The following is a 19,188-nucleotide window of genomic DNA, read 5'->3' as shown; positions in this document are numbered from 1 at the left end:
TGGCTGGTCCCACGTCTAAGGTGAGGAGACAACAGCTGCAGGAACGCAGAGAGGGTGGCAGAAGCAGATGGCTGGTGTGCACAGGGCACAGCTAGCCGCGCGCTGGCAGAATCATCGTCTGGGAGAAGCAGGGAGAGCTGCGTTTGAGTAACGTGCGCTCGGGTGGGAGACTTCTTCAAGAAAAGTGCTGACGTTATTCAAGTCAGAGCCTACAGAAGCAGTCCCGCTGACAGCTTCCCCAGTACAACCTCTCCGCAGTTCTGGCGGGAAATTTGTGGAGTGTGCCCTGAGAGTTCTCGGGCAGAGGAGTTCCTTTACAGGACTTGTGGAGGGGGCGGGGCATTCACAGGTGCAGAGCGATTACTGTTTCAAAGGCTGTTGTAGGGGGGCGCATGGGTGGCTCAGTGGGTTAAAGCCTCTGCCTTCGCCCAGGTCATGATCTCAGGGTCCTGGGATTGAGCCCCGCATCGGGCTCTCTGCTCAGCGGGGAGCCTGCTCCCCCCACCCACACACACCCCTGCTTGCCTCTCTGCCTACTTGTGATCTCTGTCTCTCTCTGGCAAATAAATAAGTAAAATCTTAAAAAAAAAAAAAAAAAAAGCTGTTGTATGGATTTGCTGGGACTCAAAGAACCACACCGCAGAGAGTATCTCGTCGTCTCTCCAGGGCTCGGTGATTCTGCTTCAGAAGTAACCCTTAGCCTTTGCTCTTTGCCCCATTGGGTGCCCCCCCCCCCACCATACCGATCAGCCATCCCGCCCTTGCTCTTAGGCAGTATCACTTTCACTTTCTAAAAAGTCTTCGACATTCTGCCTTCTTGTTTGGCTTCCCTGCTCCCATCTTGGCCTTGGCAGCCCCTGTGGACAGACTCCTCCTGCCCCTCACAGGTGACCTGGATGACAGACACACCTCTGCAAGAGGACTTCCTCAAAAGCTGGACTTTGGCCTTGAAGCCTGAGCCCTTGGGCAAAGTAATTTGAGCAATAAAACCTTGCTTGTGTCCCATGGACTTTTCCCAGAGACTTTTAGCTCTACCTCGTTTGAGTCTGGATTTGTCCTACCAAGAGGAAAGGCTGGGGGGAAAGGCAGGTAAAGAGGCTAGGAAGCTGCCCGTCAGCCCGATTCCACTGCCTTATTGCCCCCAGACTGGAGGTCAGGGAGCTGTGTGTTCTTTGGCCGTAGAGTTGTAGGAATCTGACTTAGGTAAACAGCTTGCACCTCCCCCAGTCCGGTTCTTAACCACCATGCAATGGAAAGGTAGTGTTGCCCTGAGGTGATTTCCAGGGATTCCATCATTGTGTAGTCACAGGCCTGCTTCTTAGTCTGTGTGTCTAGTAGAGAGCCTTTCAGAGCCCCCAGATAATGAAGTGTTGGGGAACTGACTCAAACAAACTAAATTCACAAAAATTATAGTTTAAATTAAAAGCAAAACACTGCTCTAAATTCTTTTATCTCATGTCAGTTCTCTATCTCTCTCTCTTTTTTTTTTCTTTTTAAGTAGGCTCCATGCCCAGTGTGGAGCTTGAACTCACCACTCTGAGATCAAGACCTGAGCTCATATCAAGCGTTAGACACTTAACTGTCTGACAGGCGCCCCTCTTGTCAATTCTCATAACAATCCTATAAGTTACATACGTTCTACTATTAGTTCCCTTTACAGCAAAGAAACTGAGACACAGAAAGGTTGAGTAACTTGCCCAAGATCCCACATAGGGTAAGTGGCAGAGCCCAGCTTAGGACCCAGGGATCGAGCTCAGTAGCCCGTGCCCCTAACTGATGCACCAGGCTTCAAGGTGGCACTTAGTCTAGACATTCATGAAATGGTGTTTGGATCTCACATTTTCTCCCTGAGGCAAACAGATGGAAATGTAACCTACAGTCAAAATTGCTTGGTGAATATTAAGTACAAACAAATGGGAATTAGGTTTTCTTAATGAAGGGTTCTTCAGCTAAGAGTGCTTGAAATAGATCCCCCCCCCACCCCCTGCAGAAAGCACCAACCATAGAGAGGATCAGAATCTCCTGGTGAGGGCGCCTGGTTCTTGGTCTGAGTGAGGGACTGACAGACCAAGTTCTCAGTCCCTCCTCTTTTCCTGCTTTTCCCAGGGGCCTTTGAGAGAGTTTTCTGGTAACACATTTTTCTCTTAGATATGTTAATGTTATTGTCTTTGCCACAGTTTTCAATGTGCTAATTGCCAGGCTTTAACTACAGCCTCCCTCTCATCTCCTGACTGGAATTTAATTTGTAAACTCATTAGCCAACCCTTCACAAGTTAAGATTCTGGTTTAGTGTTCACCAACTCTAGCCTCACCCCTTTGAGCTGATGTGCTTAGTTGAACTCTTGAGTTCTGAGGTACATCCCTGTATGGCTATGTTTATTCCCCCAGCTCCCTTCCAGCCACATGGCCGCCTGGGCTCCTGTCAATGGCTCTTTCCATCACACTCTGAAGAAGGGTAATCATTTGTTCCCACTTTGCCAACTCTGAAGTATGGCTCTTTCCACTGTTGGTTCACATCAAGCTGCCCATACCTGTAAAAGTGACTCTTTTATTAAAGTCTCATCACTTAACCTAATTTAAGCAGGCTTCCTAGAACCCTGACTGATTAAAACTAAAAATTCCCAAATCCAGTGGTTTTAGGTGAGGTCATTTGGAATAAAGTGAAAAACAATTTTGAAAACTTAGCCAACTACCTAGATGCACATTGATTGGATAAGAAAAGGTACAGGGCTGACTTCCTCAAGACTGAATTATTATTTTACCTCAGAAAGAGAGAGAGGGAGTAGGAGGGAGGTTGAGAAAAAGAGAGAGATTGAAGATTAAGACTATGGGTTAAATTTTAGAGCGCCTGAGTGGCTCAGTCATTAAGTGGCTGCATTCCTCTCAGGTCATGATCCCAGCATCTTGGGATCCAGCCCCGCATTGGACTCTTTGCTCAGCGGGAAGCCTGCTTCTCCCTCTCCCGCTCCCCCTGCTTGTGTTCCCTCTCTCACTGTGTCTCTCTCTGTCAAATCAATAAATAAAAACCTAAAAAAAAAAAAAAAAGACTGTGGGTAAAATCTTAGAAGATGAGAATGAATTCATTGTTCACCTTAACTGTAAATTAAGGAGAAGATAAAAAATTTGATTTAGTGAGCAGTTTTTTTTTCTAATTTTGACAGTTCTCGCAATCAGTGTGTACAAGGCAAAACTGTGGAAGCTCTCATAGCACTTGACAAAATTGTTGTAACAAAAACAAGGTCTGAGAGTTGGCTAAAGAAAGTTGATTCTATGGATTACCACTTTTACTTCTTAAATTTGATGAAAATTATAGATTGAGAAATAAACAACTCTCTCATCAGTCATCTTTCATCACTTAAAATGTCCTTTCAGTATTTTTCTAAGGCCCATATGAAACTGATGAGTAGATCGAAATCACTTATCAGCCACTACATGTCAGAAGTGACACAATCTCACAGGAGAAAGACATTATTGAAATTTTCACCAATAGTAGAATGAAGATTTTCTCTAATTCCCCTCTTGGTCACATTCTGCTGATCTCAGTATCTTCTCAATAAAATGTAACCTCCAGGAGAGCAGAGGTATTATATCTCATGTTTACCACAGTGCCTTTGTCACTATTTGGGCTGTTATAACAGGATACTATCGACTCAGTGTCTTATGAACAACAGAAGTTTATTCCTCATAGTTCCAGAGGCTGAAGTTGAAGATCAAGTTATCAGCAGATTCCACATCTGGTAAGAGTATCCCTCTTAGTTTGTATTTTCACCTGGTGGAAAGGGTGACTTGAGCCCTCCAGGTTTTCTTTTATAAGGACACTAATTCCACTCATGAAGCCTCCATCCTCATGATCTAATCACTCCCAAAACTCTACATCCAAATACCAATCACACTGGGGATTAGGATTTCAATATATGAGTTTGGAGGACATAAACATGCAGCCTGTAGCACACTGTGTATCCTAAAACAGAACCTGATCTATGGTAGATAGATAAATATTTGCTGAATGACTGAATGGGTGTTTTCTTGGTGATTACTCTGATCTAGCTCATAACGCTGTAAAGAATCTATTATCGTTTTTATATGCATATTTAGATTACTGACTTCACAAAACGTTATAAACGCAAGGCAGAGATGAGACATTGCCTGGATGAAGCTGGAAGACCAATTGAAATAGCATCTTATCCTTTAGCCGAAGAGGTGAAGAGAAAGTTTTTTTATCCTGTAACCCAAAACACATATTTTATTAAAACAATATGGATATACTATGAGGTCTAATGCAAAATTCAAATTATATTTTTAGATAGAATATGAGACCTCAGAGGTGTGTTTTTCTTGCAATAACTGCCTTCCCCAGGTGCTGGAAGTTCAGACTGGCTCTTCTATGCCCCTAAGAACCCTGCCCAAAAGCATTCAGATAATGGAAATTTAGGCCATTGTATCTGGGCCAGTTGTAAGCCACCACTACTGAATTATCATAAACTAAGTATCTTTGGCTGTATTCTCTGTTAGTCTGTCCATTTTTTTTTTTTTAACAACTGGAAGGATTTACAATATATTCTTTATTTATCCTTTTTTTAATATTTTTTTTATTTTTTATTTTTTTATTAACATATAGTGTATTATTAGCCCCAGGGGTACAGGTCTGTGAATCATCAGGTTTAGACACCTCACAGCACTCACCATAGCACATACCTTCCCCAGCGTCCATAACCCAACTACCCTCCCCCACCCCCCCGTGACCCCCCAACCCTCCGTTTGTTTTGTGAGATTAAGAGTCTCTTATGGTTTGTCTTCCTCCTGAATCCATTTTGTTTCATTTATTCTTTTCCTACCCCCTAAACCCTCATGTTTCATCTCAACTTCCATTTATATTTATCTTCAAGTTTGTTTATTAGTCTCCTAAACCCTCATTTGTGTTCAAAGCATTGTGCCTGTGAATTCTTAACAGAGCTCTTTTTTTTTTTTTTTTTTTTTTTAAATTATATTGTGTCTTAGGTTGGATTATCTGGAAAACAGTCTCTGAGTTGGAGACTCATGAGTAGACATTTACTGGGGAGTGTGATCAAAATAATTCTTGTGTGGAAGTAAATGAAGTAGGATAGTGCAGAGAAAGGAACTGCATGGGAATGCTATTTCGACAAAGGTCCATGTAACTGAGATGGCCATTCAGAGTTGACCAGTCTTATGGCAAGGGACCTGGACCTTGACACTTCCCACTCTAGTAGGCCATTCACTGTATGTCAGCATGTGGGCTGCCCTGTGAATAAGGTATGATTTGGGGTAGGTTCTGTTGGATCTATTCTATTAAGGGAGATTGGATGGTATTTCAACTGAGAACCTCAGCTACCAACAATTCTGGCACAGGAGAATGAGCGTGCAGTCCTCAAGCTGCACCTATGTGATATATCACAGCATCTACTGTTGCTCTAAAGGGGTGCAAATGCTCTTCCAGGGAGTTCCTCCTAACATGCTGTTTCTTAAAAATGGAGTTGCATTCCTGCTGAGTCTGTCTGCCATAGTTCAATATTCAAATGCAGTTAATTAGAACTTACAGGAAAACATCCACCCCTCTGTTCTGGAATGCAGAAAAATCACATGCCTTGACACTTAGGCTGGATCTTCCTACTCCTGACATCCTTAGTAACTCCTAACAATCAGTGTTCAACTTCCTTTCCTCAAGAAATGTTATTCAGGTATCCATGAACTGCCAGGTTACTCCAGTTCTAATCCAGTTCATTGCCAGCAGACCCTGGGTTCCTACTAACAACAATATATTTTAAAACCCTTGGGTCCATGACTTCTTGTTCATGAACTTACTGTTTGTGAACTTAATTCTTTTTTATTTATTAAAACTTGTGTTCTTTGCTAGAGATAGTTGGTTTGGGTTTACAGATTGGCCGAGCTCAGAATGATGTCATGAAAAATAATTGGTTGTTGTGATGACAGCACCTGCAGGTTGGTACTGGGAGGTTCATGGAAAACTGAGACTCCAAAAGAGCTCTCTTCTCTTTCGTAACCACTGGAGTCTCTGGAACTGAATTGGCCTTTCAGCTCTTTCACTAACAGGCAGCCAAACCTCTGACTACAAGGAGTCCATTTGATCAGCTTAGCCAATCACCAATTACTTTATCTCTATAGCACTTAACATCAGGTCATGTCTTGGATCGTCTGTTGGCCTATGGATGGCTGTCGTTGTGTCAGGGGTCACTCTTGGTGTAATCAACAGCAACGCTAGTCCTTCAAAGAGCCTGGAGCTGCTGTTTTGAGGAGGGGCCTACAATCAGGAATTTGCAGCTAGCAAAAGCTCAGTGGTTTTCACAGAGGTCAAGATCAACCTATGCTACCCCTCATTTATACAACCAGGGGTGGGTATAAAGTAACAAAAGCTTACTCTGCACTTGGAAAATTGACAGCGCTCTTTATTTGCTGTGAAGATACCCCTTTTAGGTCTTGGGAGATATGCGGAAGTCCACATATAATCTATTTATATTCTTTATTATATTTGAATTCTTGTTATATAAAAATGAGTTTGAAGATAATTGCAGAGAGTTATAACAAGTATGTACTAACAAGAGAACACACTCTTAAAGGACAAATACTAACTAAATCATATTTTCCTGATGGTGTTGAAATAAATATCACACTTACTATTCATGTCCACATGTGATAAAGTATTAATGGCTTTTACAAATAATTTTATACAAAGGACTCACAACTTTAAACTTGGATAGTCTTCAAAGCTGCTGTCATAAATCCAGGGATTAGTGTCTAAAATCACGGCCTATAAAATAAATGAAATATTATCAGACAGCATTGTAGTAAGACATAGTCAACATTCAATATTAGTAGAATTTTTGGATTTGCAGCTTATATGCCTGTGTAATCATAGCTAAACAAAACTACTACTTTGAGTCTCATGATTGAGTAAGGGTAGGAATATTTTTATTTCTTAAATGATGGAAATTAATAGTTATCTGGCAATCAGGGAAAAGCTGCTATTTCACTGTTAAAATGTAGAAGCACTTTCTTTTGAGAAAAGCATGAATTTCATCTACACTGGGAGAAAGATTATTTTCACAAATATACCAAAGTGAATTGGAAATATTATTAGTTCTTTTCCTGAATCTAAAATGTTAGTGAGAGTTAAAATCTCTATTTATGAATTACTATCAAAGCCCACCAGGAAAGACCTTCTGAGCCAGTCATTATGTTTGCTCCCAAATTCCTCCCTGCCCTTCTCCTTGCCCACTGGCTTCTAGCTAGATCTGCCAGTATGAGGCCCTAGTGGAAGCATGGAGGACAGGAGAGCAGAGTTAGAGTTATGGTAGTCCCTCCTTCCCTCACTCTCTTCCTTCTCTTCCCTCCCTTTTTCCTTCTCTCCTCCTCCTCTGGCTGTGTTTTTAAGACTATAGCTCCTCATAGTTTCAGGTGTCTTCTGGACAGTTCCTCTTTCTGGGCTCCCAGTTTCTGCAAGGCAATTTCCGCTATAGTTCTAGCTTTGTCAAGCTGCCCAGTTTCTGGATTCTGCTAGTATTACCTCCTCCCAGAATCCAGCTAATGCTAGAGAGAGAAGCAGCTTCATGCTATGGTTCATCTTTGAGTTGCCTTACTATTTCTTGTTTGGGTTTTCAGCTCCTCCACTGACAGTGTAATTAATTTCTTATATTTGATTCCCTTTGTTTGAGATAGGGTGTGTTTTCAGTTTGTCTGACTGGACCCTGAGTCATATGGCACTCCCTCATTTCCCATGCATGGAATAGTACAGTTGTAGGACTGGACATTAAACACTCCCATAGTCTATTACTTTGGGTAAATACATATACCCAATATGTATATGGGGATAGTCTATAACTATATATACATTGGATGAATTTAAATTTAACATACTTAAATTTAGTTTTGTGTGATTTACTCCAACAAACTTCTGTTGGATCTTCCACTACCTTTGGTCACTTTTTTCCTTCCTCTTTTTCTTTCTTTCTTTCTTTTTTTTTTTAAATTAAGATCTATTTATTCAATTCAGAAAGAAAGAGCTTGGGTCGCATCCATGCGCAGGGGAAGGGGCAAAGGGAGAAGGAGAGAAGCAGACTCCCTGTTGAGCATGGAGCCCAACCTAGGGCTTGTAGCCAGGCCTGAACCCTTGACCTGAGATCATGATCATGACCATGACCGGAGCTGAAATCAAGAGTGGCACACCCAACCGACTGAGCTACCCAGATGCCTCTCTTGCTACTCTGATTCTTCGCACAAGATGTCAGAATAAGGGCTATCGAATTCTGTTTTATGCATATTACTCCTCTGCTCAAGCACCTAGAGGATATTTCTTCAGTGAAACAGATCCAAACTACTCTGTCTAGTTCTCGCAGCTCCCCCTCAACCATTTCCCTCATTTCCTTCTTCCTATATCTATATAACCTTATACCCTGTGTTAGGCTCCAACGAAGTCTATCTACTCCAGTCAAACTGTCTTACTTCCCATTCTTAACATTAAATTTCCTGTTCTCTGCCATTATGACTTCACCAGGGCACCCTTTCTTATCACACCTTTGAAACTGGTAATACCTTACCTAGAATAAACACAATAACTTGTAATTAAAAATTTATCCCATCCCCATGCGTAACTGCTGGATCTTTCTCTTCTTAAATGCTGACATTTGCCAGGATTCTAGTCTAAGTCCTGTTGTCTTTTCATTCCAAATTCCTTCTCTGACGGATCTCCTCCATTCTGATGAGTTAAACTGCAAATTTGTGTCCCCCAAATCTACATATCTAGTCTTCAGACTCTTGTGCTTTAAACTTTGTATTTCTGGCTAACGAAGCACTTCTCCCTGGTTCTCTTCTAGGCACATTAAAATTCAAAAAGTCCTAAACTGAACTTAGTCTTCTTTCCCTACCTTCTTCTGGACACCTCCAGCTTTCCAAGATTCTCTATCTTTAATTAATAAATCCACCTCCTAACTAGAAACTCATTTCTCCTGATTCATCCTAAAATCTTGCTACCTTTTTTTTTCTGGGGCAGATCCCAAAAGATTACTCCAATCTGCCCTCCTCATCATCTAACTTGTCTTAGTCTTTTTGGAGGCCATTGTTGTAGATCATCTCTTCAACCTCATCCCCTGCTCCATCTTCTCTGGGTTCCTTACATTTGCACTTGTCCATCCAATCTAAACAGGTTGTGTTTTACCCACGTATTCTCTTTCACACAGCCTGTGTTTACACCCTTCATTACACCTTTTCACAATCTGTAAATATTTTGTTTATTTGGGTAGTCATTTGTCATCTGTCTTCCTCACCAGAGGAAGGTTTGTGATCTCTTTGTGCTCAGCAGATTATAGGTGTTGAGTAAATATTGATGCATAAAGAAGTGAATGATGGAATGAGTGAACTAAGCAAGGCTTTTGTCTGTCTCACAGGTCCTCTGTATTCCACCAAGCAGAAACCTGATCATGGCACTCTCCTGCTTAAAAATCTTTTGATGGTTTTCTATTTTCTGTAATAGTCATTTTAACACTCAGCAAATCTTTTTTTTTTTTTTAATAAAAATTTTTTTTAAAGATTTTATTTATTTATTTGACAGAGAGAGCACACAAGTAAGCAGAGAGGCTGGCAGAGAAAGAGGGGGTTGCAGGCTCCCCGCTGAGCAGAGAGCCGGATTCAGGGCTTGATCCCAGGACTCCAGGATCACGACCTGAGCCAAAGGCAGAGGCTTAATCCACTGAACCACCCAGGTGTCCCAACACTCAGTGAATCTTTCTGCTATTTACAATCATAGCAAGAACAAGGGTTCAGAATCTTAGGTTTAAATCAGAACACCAGAAATAGATAGAAGAATGGGCTGTTTACCATCACCTCCTGGCCCTGTGAAAACTCAAAGCCTTGAGACAATGTTGGTCAAATATCTGTTGTTTTAAATGCTATTACCAGGCTGAGGGGTCTAGGTGGCTCATCAGTTGGGCATCCAACTCTTGGTTTTGGCTCAGGTTGTGATCTCAGAGTCGTGATCTTGGGGTTGTGGGATTGAGCCCTGTGTGGGGGTCTGTGATGAGCATGGAGCCTGCTTGAGATTCTCTTTCTGCCTCTCTCACTGTCTCCAATCCTCTCTCTCGCCCAGCTGTGCCACACTCTCTTTCTAAAAGAGATAGATAGTGTAAGGACCTATTTAGAAACTGTCCCTGCTCCCCTTCCCCCAGGAGATTTACTTGGAGACAAGTCCCGGAAACCAGCTTCAGGTAACAAAGCCCAGATACAAAGGTGGGTCAGGCCAGGTGGAGACATCCGATCAGTGGGGGGGATGCATACTGTCTCCCTGGTTACCAAGGAGTATGGGCCCGGTCCTTTGGGCGCCAATCAAGGTGTAATAGGCTGGTTCAAATCAAGGTGTAATAGGCTGGTTCAAATGTCTACTAGAGTAAATTGTAACTCAACTGGTCACCTAGCATCACTGTAGAGTTTCCTGTGTGTGTTACAATCTCATTGGCCACCTGTGCGTGGCCAGGCCTGACCGCATGGCCTTTGCCCTTAAAAGTTAGTCTGTGAAACAGAGAAGGGTCGCCCTCTCTTGGAAGAGGTGCGGCCCCAAACGTTCGGTTAGATTCTTGATGCTTGGCACGAAATAAAGCTTTGCTGGACCTTTGCTTTGTATCAGTCTCGCTCCTTTAATCACGGACCCATTATTGGGGCATAACAGATAGATAGATAGATGATAGATGGATAGATAAATTCTATTACCAGGGAGACAGGAAAGCGAAGAAAGCACCAGAGCACACTCTGAGGGATGCGGGTACTGATTTTGGCTGGTCCCCTGATCCTTCCAGTCCATAGTGTCCTTCATCTGTGAGATGAGGAGATTATACAAATAATCTCTAAGGCCACTTTCAGCTCTGGAATTCTATGATCTCATGTACTAGGTTATTATGACCAGGATTTTTTGAAAAACATATTTCATAATATGTAGATTGTGAAACATGACACAAAATTTTGCTGTGGATGGGGGGGCTTTCATTACAGAACTAGTTACCCTCGGTCTTCAGAAACTTTGATGAGAACAATGATGGGTACCTTCTGAGTGTCCTTTGATATGTTTCTTTCCAGAAGTAGTTTCAGGCCCAGTGAAAATAAGTGGCATTTAGAAATGCTAGGAAATAGAATAAAAGGTGGCAGATGGCAATGCATTTTTCCTACTGTGTGTGGGGCTCTTGATGTATGTGATCGTCCCATTTGGTCAAGAGATGCCATGAAATCTGCCTTACATAAGCAGTAGAGCTTTGGAACCTCAGTCTGTCTAGCTCCCGTCTACTTGTTCTGCCTCCAATCCTTTGATACGTTGAAGCACCTGGTGTCAAATCTCAGTTCTTTCTCTGCCTCCTGTCAGTTAGGCGAACACCAACTCACTTCTCCAGCTAAAAGGTTAAGAAGGAGTGCAGAAGGAGGCCTTAGGAAAACTGAGGGAACTGAAAAAAAGAACACTTGATTGCAATCTCACCTCAGGAGCTATTCTTGGATAAACGAACTTGTTGGAGAGCATTCCTGATCATCACCGCTGGCCTCCTTTATAAAGTCTATCCCTAAAGCCTCGTGGTGAGAGGACCTGGTGTTTGCTACTGTGGGTGGGACCTCTTCCTAATGGCCAACAATCACGATGTGCTTCAGAAGGAGTTCACACATTGAAGACAAACATAGAACCAAAGCTCAACTCTCTCTCTCTCTCTTTTTTTTTTTTAAAAAGATCTATTTATTTATTTATTTGACAGAGATCACAAGTAGGCAGAGAGAGGGGGGAAGCAGGCTCCCCTCTGAGCAGGGAGCCCGATGTGAGGCCTGATCCCAGGACCCTGAGATCATGACCTGAGCTGAAGGCAGAGGCTTAACCCACTGAGCCACCCAGGCGCCCCCAAAGCTCAACTCTTAATACAACATCAGTTGGAGAGTTTCTTTGCTTTTTGTTGTTTAATTTTTTTTAAAGATATACTCACTTCATGATCCAGGTTATTTGTTTTTGTTTTTCTTGTTTTTTTTTTTTTTTTTTTTTTTCCAGGAAAACATAAATCAAGGCAGGACATTAATCATCCACCAAGTGTAAGTCAGTATAAGGAGGAGTGGCCTAGCTGTATCACTGTGGAGACTTCTGAATGTTACTTACAGAATAGGCATAAACAAGGATCTATCAAAAAGCTGAGAGCCCACAATCCTCCCTTCAGGGTGTAAAACATTGTTATTTGTGTTTTAGGAACACCTACAGAAAGAGTCAACAAAGAAACAATCAACAAAGCAATGTACTTAGAAACAAACATCTCTTAAGAAAAAACCATTCTTGCCAAGTTAAACAATAACCCAAACCCTTTGCTTTTAAACATGAAAGGAAAGAATGAAGACTCGTACCCATTTTTCTTTCTTTTATGACATCACGCTGGCACCTGCTTTCATAAGGAAGCTAAGAACATAATGTATTGTTTTTTTTTTCTTTTAAGATTTTATTTATTCATTTGAGAAAAAGAGACACAGAGAGAGAGAAAAAGAGGAAAAAGAACAGCGCATGCGCATAAGCATGGGGGGGGGAGGGGCAAATGGAGAAGCCTACTCCCCTCTAAGCAGGGAGCCTGAGTCCAAGCCCAACATGGGGCTCTATCCCTGAGATCGTGACCTCAGCCAAAAGCAGACGCTTCACCAACTGAGCCACCCAGTTGCCACAAGAACATAACGTATTGTACTAATGGTTCCAAAGGTCTTAGATAGAAGGTTGTCATGAAAAAATATTGAATTTGACAAAATTACTGCTTGTTATAAAAACTTCCTGAAGGTGAAATGTGAAAAAGAAGGAGAAACTGTTTTCTGTTTTAATGATGCTAAACAATATTAGAAAGGATGCTAGTTAACTATATATAAAAATCATCATTTTTTATTCCGTAAATGCCTGATGGTAACTGACAATTTAGTTACACTTTTCATAAGGCAGAGCAGTTTAGTAATATTGGTCGGTATTATTGCTGTCGGCATAAGATTTTCACTGGTTCCTCCAAAGCTTGCTAAGCTGTTGGATAACAAATGGGAAAATATCACACCACAGGCAATATTTATCCATCCAACAGGCAAAACAAGAAAATGGAACCCAGGCCTAGAATCCTCCAGTGTTACTCAATCAGGGCAAATTATTTATTGTCTTCAGTCCAGGAGTCCCGTGGGGCATGAAATATTGATTTAGGAATTTGTTGGGCATGAATGTCTGTGTGTTGTAACTATGTTTTTTATAGGGCTTGATATATGATAAATTGTTTCTACGTATGCTGTGATAAGACTGAAGAACAAATTAAGTCTGGCTCCTTAATAAACATGAATTAATAAACGCTAAAGTCTTTTTGTAATTACTAGCTTGGGGTCATTAACGTTCACTCCACGATGTGTGGGATTGCACAAGGCATTGTGCAGCCGTGTGCCTCGCTCCATCTCTTCCTTTATCTGACGACAACACAGTCTCTGCGGCGCGCCACCCAGGCTGATTCCAATCTTCCTATAAGTGGCCAGTGGAGAGCCTGCGTGTTCTTCCTGCTTCACCTGGGGCATTGGAGGCTCTAGGTATTGGGGATGGGCTAAGGCTGGCCCCAGAGGAAGTTAGGGGAGTGAAGTAGAGCTGGAGTTCCTCATTATCTGAGCAGAAGAGCCAGAGTCTGGAGCAAGTACAAAGAAAAAATGAAACAAAGCATGAAGATAAAGAACACAGTCATTTCATCAGCTAAAAATCTTTGCTCTTTACCATTCTCTGTGTCTCTAAAATACACACTATTAGAAGTAGGGGTTAGTATTAGTTAGGTTGGTTAGTATCTATTTGTTTCTTTGCTCTACTCATTTGGTCCTAGCCGAAACAGATCAGCGTAGCGGTTACTAGCAAGTCTGACTGAGTCGTAGTGCCTGGGTTCTAATCCAGCCTCTGCTACTTGTTAAGAATGTGAATTTACCTCCTTATGCCTCAGTTTCATCTTTAAAAGGAGAGTGACAGAAGTACCTCTCCTGTAAGATTATTGTGAAGGAAAATAAGATACAGATACATAATATATGATGCATATGTAGATATATGATAATAGGTAATATATAATCTATTTTTGTTTACATTCACTTTAAACAGTGCAGGCATACATCTAAATCAATAATATTCTGTAGAAATATCAAATTTACTATTGTTTTGTAATTTCTATTTAACTTTTCACATCTGTAGGCCTTGTCTTCCCTGCTCTCTACCTATAACCGCTCCCCCCGTCAAGGGTTGGAAAACAGTCTTATATTTTGTGGTGCTGAAATGTGCTTTGTTGTCCCATCTTTTGGGTGTTCACCCCTCCTGTTTTCAGTCCTGGTTTAGTGGCAGGTGAATATCGCCAGAGGGAAGGTATGTGACTCAAGTTTAGATATGCAAGTCCTCACCAGAAAAAGGCTTATTGATGTCTGAGATGACTGTCTTTAAGACTGTGTAGACCTGGAGCATGGGGAGTGGCCATCTTTGCCTCCTCCAGGGAGATCCTGACTGAGAATTGGAGCAACACTGAGGAACACCGAGCCAATAGATAGAGAAAGATGGTCCCTGAGGACACTGAGTTCCTAGATTCAATCTTGCCTCAGAGGAGTGTTCTTTGGATCTTCTGATTTTATGAGGAAAAGACTGAGGAAATAGATTCTGTCTTCAGTTTATTTAAATTGGTTTATATTGCATTTGCTCCTAAATTATACTCTCTAATATATATTTTTTCAAATCAGCTTGGTATAGGTGATCCTCTTTGAGGCCACTGACCTTACAGAAGGCCCTGTACATAGAAGAGAACAATACATATTTATTGCATGTATGAGTGAGTAAAAAAATTTTAACTCTCAAAATTCATGAGCCCATTAATTTGATCTTCTGCACATTATCATACCATCCTAGGCAACTCAAGTTCAACTTAAAAAATGTCTTGATAAAGGAACAAATTATTTTTAAAAAATTTATTTACGTATTTGAGAGAGAGAGAGAAAGAGGCAGAGGGGGAGGGAGAGAGAATCTTAAGCAAACTCTGTGCTGAGCGGGTAGCCTTACACGGGGCTGAATCCCTGTACCCTGAGATCATGACCTGAGCAGAAACCAAGAGTCAGATCCTTAATGGACTACACCACCCAGGCACCTCAGGAACAAATTCTCTTGTAGAGAAACACATGATGTAGCCCCGAGGATCTTGTTGGATGAACTAGATTGCTAGAATAAGGGTTTGGGGAGAGCAGAGATTAAGCATGGGAAAAACTGAGTTTCTCTTAGCTTAACTAAATTCATGGTCAGCTCAGTTCCTTAACCTCCTTTGGCACCATTCTGCATGCACAAAATGGGAAACATTTATTTATCTTGCTGGGTTGTTGTAGGCTCAAAGGAACTCATTGATATGTGAGCTAAGAATGACACAAATATTATTTGTTAAATTTTTTTTTTCAGATACACCTACTTCAATTGGTGGACACGCACCTGACGAATCATGAGCCTAAAGGTGTTTAAAATGGTTTTTCTAGTCAAATGCACAACAGAAGGCACATTTTCAAAAGGATATATGTAAACATATGCTATCATTTCTGGGTCTGGGATGTGACCTTTGGGGAAATACTCGGTTTGCTCTTCTGTAAAAGGAAGGATTCCACTGCCACGTTAGCCCCAAGAACCCCTTAGTGTTGCCATCTCAGGACTCCAGCAGATAGAATGGGTGCTCTGCTTAAGACAAGGGTCCCGGCAGGCCCTTGGGCCATCCCTGCAGCTCAGTACCTGTGAGCCTCCCCTCCCTGGGGGGGGGGGGGGGGGGGTTTGGTGGGCGTGGCGACAAGCACCTGCTCCCGGGCTTTCCTAGAATCTTGCTCCAACCCCGCATTTTAATGGTGTAGCTCAGCAGTCTCCCAGCTCTTCCCTCAGGGGTGCTTTATGAGATCCGGTTTCAGTTCCCTGGTGGGTAGCTCCAGGTCCCGTTACAACTCCCCAGAGCTCAGCGCGTGTGCGGGGGGCACAGAGCCAGGGAGAGATCGAGGGAGGGGACCAGGCTCCCGGGCTCTAGTTACCCGCGCAGCACGGCCCCCGCCCCGTGCCGCCGAGTGCGCGGCGAGGCCGGGGAGCGTCGCGGCCCCTTTAAGAGCCGGGCCCAGGCCGGCCCGGGGGCCGCGGGAGCCCAGAGCGCCGCGCGCCGCCGTGGAGTTGGGATCCGGCGCAAAAGTTTCCTCCCAACTCCGGCCCCGCGCGCCGCCGCCGCCGCCGCCCACTCCAGCCCCGGGCCTGGGGCCGGCCCGGTCCGGCTGCCGCCGCCGCCGCCACCGCCGCCGCCGCCAGGGCAGGGCCAGGGCCAGGGGGCAGGGCCAGGGCCAGGGCCAGGGCCAGGGCCACAGCCCGGCCGCCAGTTTCGCTTTGGCGGGCTGGGAGCAGCCGCCTCATCCGGGCCGAGCAGGAGGAGTAGGAAGAACCCGGCGGCGGCGTTGTCGCCGCGCCCCCGGCCACCAGCTACCTGGAAGGCAGCCCAGCCCGTTGCCGCCCCCTCCCCCGATTGCCGCCCGCTGCGGGGCCGCCTGCGCCGGGCGGAGGGGCGCCGCCGCGAGCTCCGGGCCCTGAGGGGACGCCTGGGGAGAGGCGCTCGGGGGCTCGGACCCGCCGGCGTCGGGCGTACCCCGACATTAGGGGCTGTGGCCGTGGGGCCGGGCACCTGTTCGGCCGGGCGCGGCGCGGGCACCGGGGGCTAGGATGAAAGTGACCGTGTGCTTCGGCAGGACAGGCATCGTGGTGCCGTGCAAGGAGGGCCAGCTGCGCGTCCGGGAGCTCACGCAGCAGGCGCTGCAGCGCTACCTGAAGACCCGGGAGAAGGTGAGCGCTGGGGCGGGGCGGTGGGGGGACGCGGCCGCGGGGCGGGCTCCCGGCGAGCGCACCGAGGCCAGGCACCTGTCAGAGGCCCCAGGACCCGGTGGCGACGCCCAAGGGGCGCAGAGCGCCCAGGAGACTTTATTGGGCGCTACCTGTTCTCGCAACTTTGGTTTGTTTGCTCATATAAGTGACCTGGATGTCTCTGGGGGTTTGTGGGCCTTGCTTCTCAGAGGGTGATAGGAAACGCAGCGTGGGAGTCAGTTGGGGACTCCCTACAAATGCAGGATCTGGTGCCCTAATCCAAGCCCTCTGCCTCTGAGTCTGGTTTAAAACAGGGTCCCAGGTGAGTGGAATGACCATTGGAGTTTGAGAAGCACTGCCTTCCAAGGTGTTTGAGAGAACACTTCTTAAGGGAGTATTGGAAGGTATTGCTTACTTCAGGTGTGAGTTTTGACTAGGGCTAGGGCCCGCCCCATTTCTGTTCCTTGGACTTAGAAAGTTGATTGGTGCGAGTAACGCACACTCGGAAGTTAGCACTGATGGGGCCTCCGGGATTGAAGTCTTGTGAGCTTTCTCCATCAGTGACTGGGAACTTAGGTGGAAGGATGCTGTTTGCTTCAACTAACCCGTCTACATGTGGAGTGTCTTTAATGCCGCGTTTTCTCTGTTTACTAGTGTGTGTGCCTGGCCCGACTAGTGAGTAGATTATTCCCAGCTCTGTCCCTGAAATCAGAAACAAGTAAAAGTTAAGTGACTGTTATTTTTAAGTGGGCAGTGCATCTTCAGAAGGCCTAGCTAGACACTAGAATTCATGGTGGGTGTTTGGGTAACATACTGGGACTCTGTGTCTTCTTTGATGGGATCTTTAAGTAAAGGCATTGGAGAGCGCCTTTTTCTTTTTCTTTTTTGAATCTTCATATGGAACAGCATACCTCAAATCCTCATCAAAAAGGACAAGACATAAACTCTTGTGCTAGAGGTCAGTGGCTCGTTTAATATTTGTTCTCTTGCTGTGAGAACTGTAGAAATGGCCTTTAAAACTGTATCTACCCCAGTTTTTCCCCAGTGTTACAATAGCGTATGCTGATTTGTTGTTGTTTTTAGGATTTTTATTTATTTGAGAGAGAGTGAGAGAGCACTGTGCTGGTGCTCAAATGCAGGGGCAGGGGGGAGAGGGGCAGTAGGAGAGGTAGAAGCAGGCTCCCTGCAGAGCAAGGAGCCCTATGAGCTGATCAAGGAGCCCTGTAAGGAGCTTGATCTCAGGATCATGACCCCATGATCATGACCCCACGAAGGCTGATGCCCAGTGGACTGAGCCACCCAGTCACCCCGTGTATATTGCTTTGTATTCTGTAATTCAGTTAAAAACTGAGATTTGCACAAGTAACCAATTTCCTTGGAAATGTATTTCCCTAACTTTTGAAAGTAAGCTTAGTAGTAACATTATTCTAGGCAGATTATTAAAATAACCATCATCGAAGGATTATTTTAATGAAATGATAGTTATTTTTTACTAACTCAATATTAAAAATAATTTGTGCTCTAACCTCTTGTATATATAGAAGCTTAGTATGTGGAGCTGTCCAAGTAACGGAAGTACGCTACATACTTATGAATAACATGCAGGGGACTAGATGAAATTTAGTGCATTGTAATTTGATCTTAAAAGGTGTTAAAAAGCTATTGATATTCTGTACTGAAAGCGTAATTTATAATATCACAGAACCTATAATGTAATTGTATTGATCAGTTTACTGTTATTACCAGATATTACATTTTTCTGTGTTTACATTTATATATTAGCGAATGTGACATTTAAAGGTCACCTGTAGTTTATAAATTCTCCCTCTCTTCTTTGGCTTTTAACATCTCAATTTAATAAGTGGCAAGTGATATTTTCTCTTTCCCAAATCTCTCTCTCCCAGAGTTTAATTTTGAATAGTATTGTAATCATAACAAGGCTTAACTGTTATTAAATGGTATTCCTAATAGAACTAAAATGTCAAGAAATAATCTGTCAAATTCCATGCTTTCATCCATTGAATTTGGAAAATAATAGGAAAACCCAGAAATGTCAAAATTCAGTTTGAAAGGCAACTTGTCGTAAATTCACTTTCTTTAAATCAGTGACACAAATTTAAAAGTCTTGCTTCCCTGGACAGCAAGGTTTTTAGTCCTGCCCTCAGACATAAAAACTTAACAGTAAAGTGAATTGTGCTGACTCTATGCAGGCGCTGTTGTAGGAACTTTACTACGTAAGTTAAATGACCTCATAAGGCAGGTACTGGTATTTTCTTTTTGCAGATGGGGAGAAGAAAAAGAGATATGAGTGATACGTGGTAGAATTG

The 19,188-nt window shown here is 43.6% G+C and overlaps 1 protein-coding gene across 1 annotated transcript in view; it reads left to right on the top strand.

Moving 5' to 3' along the window:
* The first annotated feature begins 16,436 nt into the window (after nt 1-16,436).
* Nucleotides 16,437-19,188, top strand: part of PARD3B (par-3 family cell polarity regulator beta) — a 1,020,734-nt gene continuing 1,017,982 nt past the window's right edge. Inside the window, exon 1 of the mRNA XM_032859992.1 lies at nt 16,437-16,843. Within this exon, the coding sequence (XP_032715883.1) occupies nt 16,724-16,843 (120 nt within the window). The 5' untranslated portion in view covers nt 16,437-16,723. The remainder of the gene's footprint in view (nt 16,844-19,188) is intronic.

Source organism: Lontra canadensis, unplaced genomic scaffold (assembly GCF_010015895.1).
Source record: "Lontra canadensis isolate GAN:19392208 unplaced genomic scaffold, GSC_riverotter_1.0 scaffold18, whole genome shotgun sequence".
NCBI lineage: Eukaryota > Metazoa > Chordata > Mammalia > Carnivora > Mustelidae > Lontra > Lontra canadensis.
Note: the sequence above shows the minus strand (reverse complement) of the source record. Positions and strands in the feature narration are given on the sequence as shown.